This window comes from Monosiga brevicollis, genomic scaffold (assembly GCF_000002865.3).
Source record: "Monosiga brevicollis MX1 MONBRscaffold_24 genomic scaffold, whole genome shotgun sequence".
NCBI classification, from domain to species: domain Eukaryota; class Choanoflagellata; order Craspedida; family Salpingoecidae; genus Monosiga; species Monosiga brevicollis.
The window spans coordinates 112,482-118,054 of NW_001865061.1; the positions used below are offsets into that span (position 1 = coordinate 112,482).

Here is a 5,573-nt window from a genome sequence, read left to right on the forward strand (position 1 = left end):
CGGTGATCGACTCACTCAGAAAACCAGTGTCACCCCCTGTTTGGTGATGTTGACAATGCCCAACGCCTTGAGCGTCTGGGAGCAGCGAGCACAGTCAAGGGCACATGGGTTAGGTCATGCAGCAGGTAGGCCCCGGCCCGAACTTGAGCAATCCGGCGAGGCAAGGCGTCGAGCCGTACGCCGGGCAGGGGTTTACCTTGAGCTTGGCTTCGCCAGTCTGGCCCGTAATCTTGAGGCCCATGCCAACTAGCTGAGAGGTTGTCAAGGGCTCAATCTTGTGATTCTTACGCTTCTTGGTGGCAGCCATCTGTTTGGCGTAATACTCGACCAGCGTCTCGTAGACCCGATTGATGTCCGCCAGCTTGCAGCGTCCGCGCACCAGTGTGGACACATTCTCAAACTAGCCAAGCCGAGCATTTCGTGAGACCTCAACAGCGCTAGAAACGGGCTTGGGCACTGGGTCAAGAACCTCCATTTATGACCCAGTAGAGGCAAGTCTTCTCTGGCAATCGTAATCATACCTCGGGCTCTGATACGGGCTCATAGTGTGGCCCGGCCGGGGTCTTGGCTGGGGGCTTGGTCTTGTGCGTGGTCGTGTTCTCCTTGCCCGAGCCGTCGCTTCGCGTGTCAGAGGTTGCATTGTGGGAATTTTGAGCCGGTACTGTGCCTGGGACGGGGGCTGTGGTGGGACGGGCCTCTTCCAGAACAGCGGCAGCCGTGGCGTTGGGCGCGACCTCACAGCCGGCAAAACGGCAGAGGTCCACCAGGTGCTGATCATCCTGTGGGTTGGGGTTGGGTTGTACGGCTGCTCGGCGCTCCAGATCAGCCAGCATGCTGCGATTGTCCAGTGCCAGTCGGGCCAATCGTTGTGTCAAATCCTGCAATGCCCATTCAGACATAAGCTGGTTGTCATTGCCATGGGGCCGAATCAAACGGGTTGCTGTTCCAGTTTTTTTTTTTTTTTTTCATGTACAAGGGCCAGAAAAACAAATCACGTATCCTTGTTCAAAGGAGGACACTCACAGTTTTCTGGGTTGACGTTTCCTCGTGGCGTCGCTCGATGGCTTCCATACGCGCTTGCAGGGCCTCGTACCGTTGCATGAGGCGGAGTGGGTTTAGCTATGTCATGGTGAGGTCACGGAGATCAGAAACCGGGCCTGTGGCTGACAAAGGCAGCAAGTGCCTCCTCTGCACCAACCTTGGGAAGGCCGTGGGGGGCCACCACCTCGTTGAACTCGTAGTCCAGGCGGTGAGACGCATAGTTGATGTCGGATTGCGCCTTGTGGAAGAGGGCCTCCAGCCCGGACAAGGCGCTCTCCATGGTCATGCTCGCATGCTCTACACAGGATGCCCCACGGCATGAGGGCAGTATGATGGCATCTGTTGACCCCGGGCCGATCTTTCCCGCTTCTCAGGTAGCTGGCCGCTGGCATCATACCCGCCATTTCAATGTTGCTTCGTAGCCCACCGCTGGAGTTGGCGTGCACGGTCTCGCGCAGCACGGACACTTGAGGAACCAAAAAAATACAAGGGGGGATGTTGGAACGTTTTCAAACCCGAGCGGGAAACAACATAAAGTCTACACAACGTCACACTTTAGCGAAAACGGTTCTAGGGTGGAGGCCAACAGCTGGTAGCGAGCATTTGGCAATGGGAGGGTAAAAAAACAAACGAGTTCTGAAGAAGGAAAAGTTCAATTCTCCAACACACACACTGGGTTAACACTGTAGCATCTCTCTCTGTGGCCACCCTTGCTCTCGCACTTTTTCCCGTCCTGTTTGGTTGGTAGACAAAGGCCGTCTCTGTGCTCCGTCTCAACTTGTGCCACATCTCTGACTTGCTTTGCGTTTACCCTGTCATTCCGACTGGTTGTCGTCGATGTCTCTTCGTCTCTCTGATTTCTTTTGTCTTTTGAATGTCACTGTGCGTTCTCTTTCTCTCTGACTATTCTGTGTCCGTGTGTCTCTCTCTGTCTCTGTCTCTGCCTTTGTCTCTGTCTCTGCCTCTGTCTCTGCCTCGATCTCTATCTCTGTGTCTCCCTCTGTGTTTCTTCTGTACGTGTGACGCTCTCGCGTCCATTCTCTGAGTGTGTCTCTGTTCCCGTCTATGCCTCTGCCTCTGTCTCCGTCTCTACCTCCGTCTCTACCTCTACCTCCGTCTCTGTCTTTGTCTCTCGTCCCTGTCTCTGGGCTCTGTCGTCTCTGTGAGCGCGCGCGCTGCTGGGCAAAAGGGCAGCCGTTGGAACTGGCGTTCAAATGCATTCGAGAAACTGCGTGTGTCTCATCCATCTCGGTTGCTCACTCCTTCTTGCCAGATTGTCCTTCCTTTCGTCGTCACCGTACAAGATGATGAACGTCCTGCGCCAGACCAGGTACTGAAGACTGCCGTTTGTGCGGCACATGGTCGTGTGCCTCTTTTGGTCTTGCGCGACAGACAGTGTTGGCAAAGCCACTGCTCTCTCATCAGTTCTCACTGCATCAATGTTGCTCTTTTGTCTGGTTACCTTTGAGCAGCAGCGCTGCGGCGCCTGCTGGTGCCCGTGGCATGGCCACCCTGAAGCAGAGTGAGTTGCTGCCGCCCCGCCGCCCCCGCCGCCTCTGCGCAAGGCTTTAGCTAGCGAGCACCCTGGGGCTCGACTGTGCGAGTGCGAGTGTGCCTGCTCCCTTGACAACAATAGACGTCTCAGCTTGCCAGGGGACAGGGGCGATTGAGTCTTGCTTCTACGTCCTTGAACTGATTCTTGTTGCTCTCTCGTTCTGCTGTACTGCCTTGTGTTGCTCGACTTTCCTCGCCATGGCTTGTCTTCTTGTTTAGTTCAACTGCGTCTCAAGTCGGTCACAAACATTCAGAAGATTACCAAGTCGATGAAGATGGTGTCGTCCGCCAAGTTCAAACGCGCTGAGCAGAACCTCAAGGCTGCTACCGCTTTTGGTCCCGCCTCCTCCGGTGCGTTGACTTCACTGCCAATCTCGTTCCTGTGCAGAATGGCGCACCCTTCCTTGAGCTTTCTTTTATCTTGATGCCGCTGGGGACCTGATGACATTCTACGAGAGGCCCTGCGGCGGCAAAGTGCTAATGCGCTGATGTTTTTTTTCCTTCTTTCTGTTGCTGGCAAACACTGACCCCTGCGTTGATTGGTCTTGGATTGGCTTCTGCGCGTTTCTCTTTTCACAGTGCTGAAGGACAAGGCTGGCATCGAGGCCCAGCCCGGAGAGAAGCTGGTAGGTCTTTGAAGTTTCACGCAGCATGGCCAGCATCGGCTCGATGACTTGTGGTGGGCGTGGTCACCACGCCCGTGATGCGGTTGTGTTTGCATGACATCTCACGTCGCTTCGTCTCGTTGTTTCCTTTTTTTTCGCGCGCCCCCTCTCTGGCCTTGCGGTGCACAGCTGGTCATCCCCGTCTCCTCGGACCGTGGTCTCTGCGGTGGTATCCACTCGGGTCTGTCCAAGGCTGTTCGCTTCCTGGTCCAGGACCAGCCCGCTGGTACTGATGTCAAGATTATCACCGTGGGTGACAAGACCCGTGGTATCTTGAGCCGTTTCATGCCCAAGCTTATCTACGGTAGCGCCAACGAGGTTGGCCGTCTGCCCCCCACCTTCAACGAGGCCTCGTTCTTCGCCCAGCAGGTTCTGGCCTCGGATGTGCAGCCCGATCAGATTGCCATCCTCTTCAACAAGTTCAACTCGGCCGTCTCCTACACGGTGCAGACCGTCACCCTCCCTGGCATGGGCTCTCTTGAGGGCCAGGAGGCCCTCGATGTCTATGATGACCTTGATGCCGAGACCCTCCGCTGCTACCAGGAGTTCAACCTGGCGTCCAACATTTTCTTCGCCATGCTCCAGGGCCAGGCCGCCGAGCAGAGCGCTCGTATGACGGCCATGGAGAACGCCAGCAAGAACGCCGGTGACATGATCCACAGCCTTACCCTTACCTTCAACCGCACTCGTCAGGCCGTCATTACGCGCGAGCTTATCGAGATTATCTCGGGTGCTGCTGCCCTGGATTAAGCAGCATCACCGCAGGCTGTATTTGCCTCACTTTTCACCGCCATGATGTCTGCTTTGCACACCTTTCTGTTCCGAGGCTAGCCTTGACAGAGGGTCCGAGGCGATTCTTTCGTTGGTCTGGCTGGGCCATGCGTAGCTCGCCTTGATCATGGCCGTTTTCACTTCGGGGCTGTACGATCCCTCGACGTGTTTGTTCACCCCCCCCCCCTCCTCTTTGTTTGCACCTCTTTTCCACTTTCCTGCCCACTTTCTTCCAATCCCTCTCCTTCCTTTGCCACGTCTGAACACGGTGTTGTCGCTGTGTTTGCCTGTCGGTTGGCTTTGGCATTGTGTACTGAGCCAGACCAAAATCTCACTACAACGAAGAAGTTTAGCCACTTCCCAATTTATGCGAAAACAGTCTTAATTTGCCTCACATGTCTGCACCCGCGTGCGCACGCACATCGGGCAGCTGTGCGCCATCCATCCGGTCTAGAGCTCGCCCCGATCGTATGTCTGGTCATGGATAGTATAGAGATGGCAATCGCGCTGCGTGTCGACTTGCCACAGGTGTGCTTCGAGGTCGGCCCGGCGCAGCTGACGCAGAAAAGCGCGAAAGCGAGCTCGATACCGGATTTGCGCCGCCAGATACACTTGCGCAGACGGAAAGGTGCGCCTGACCAAAGCAACAAGAGAGAGCGAGAGAGCGAGAGAGAGAAGAAGAAAAAAAAAAGAAAGGCGATAAAATGGCCAAGGAAGGGCCAGGAGTTGAGGTCAGGGTTCCATGACAACCGAGGCAAGAGGCTGCCAACAACCGAGAGGGGCAGCAACCCAAAGAGCGTACATTAGGTGTTGAAAGGTCTGGAGCAAGGGCTCAAATAGCGTTTCCTCGTACACCACATCGGCTGCTACGATGTGGGTCGGCGGCACTGCTCCTGAAAAGTTGGCCGGGGCGAGCCTGTGTCACCAACAAACAAACTGGGGGTGAGCGTTGTGGCATTGGGGTAATGCAGGCAAAGCAGGCCGTCAGGGCTTTACCAATCGAGGACGGAGACGGTTAGATGGGAGGCAAGGCCGTTGGGGTTGACGTTGCTGGCTGGACAGGCCAGGGCGGCGGCGCGGTCGGTGACGGTGGCTGTCACGCCCGGAACCCAGGTGGCGGCTGCCAGTGCGACCAGGCCTGGACCAGCTCCTGGCGAGTAAAAAGCCAGGGTCAGATACACACGCGCATGTAGCCGAGACTCTGATGGCCAGGCCTCTAAAGCCCAAGCTTGCAACCGGCTCAGTGAGTCAAGGTGGGAGGAGGCGAGCCGACTGACCAAGTTCGAGAACATGGTCTCCCCGTTGCAGGAGGGGGATCAAATGCTGTGCAAGGCTCTGAGCGGCGGGCCAGACGACGCAACTCAGACCATGCCGATCCCAATCTTGATGAATGATGACTGCACGGTTGGGGCAGGAGCACATCTGGCTCTCACTGAGCTGTTGAGCACACCAGCAAAAAGACCGAGTTGCCTCTAAAAAGCCGGCCCCAGCCACGGCCTCCTCAGAAGGACGAAGCGCAACGGCCGTGGTCGCCCCTCCTCC

General features: G+C 56.4%; 2 protein-coding genes across 2 annotated transcripts in view; one reads left to right on the top strand and one right to left on the bottom strand.

Moving 5' to 3' along the window:
- Positions 1-1,327, bottom strand: part of MONBRDRAFT_38370 (uncharacterized protein) — a gene marked incomplete at both ends in the record, with an annotated part of 2,457 nt that extends 1,130 nt beyond the window's left edge. Inside the window, 4 exons of the mRNA XM_001748610.1 lie at positions 197-400; positions 522-878; positions 1,024-1,119; positions 1,199-1,327. Coding sequence (XP_001748662.1) covers positions 197-400; positions 522-878; positions 1,024-1,119; positions 1,199-1,327 — 786 coding nt within the window. The remainder of the gene's footprint in view (positions 1-196; positions 401-521; positions 879-1,023; positions 1,120-1,198) is intronic.
- A 1,217-nt stretch (positions 1,328-2,544) lies between these two features.
- Positions 2,545-4,010, top strand: MONBRDRAFT_28131 (uncharacterized protein; the record flags this gene model as incomplete). Its single annotated transcript, XM_001748542.1, has 4 exons — positions 2,545-2,563; positions 2,815-2,946; positions 3,175-3,221; positions 3,390-4,010. 4 exons carry the CDS (start codon positions 2,545-2,547, stop codon positions 4,008-4,010), a joined length of 819 nt encoding a protein of 272 aa, XP_001748594.1.
- Positions 4,011-5,573: the final 1,563 nt, after the last annotated feature.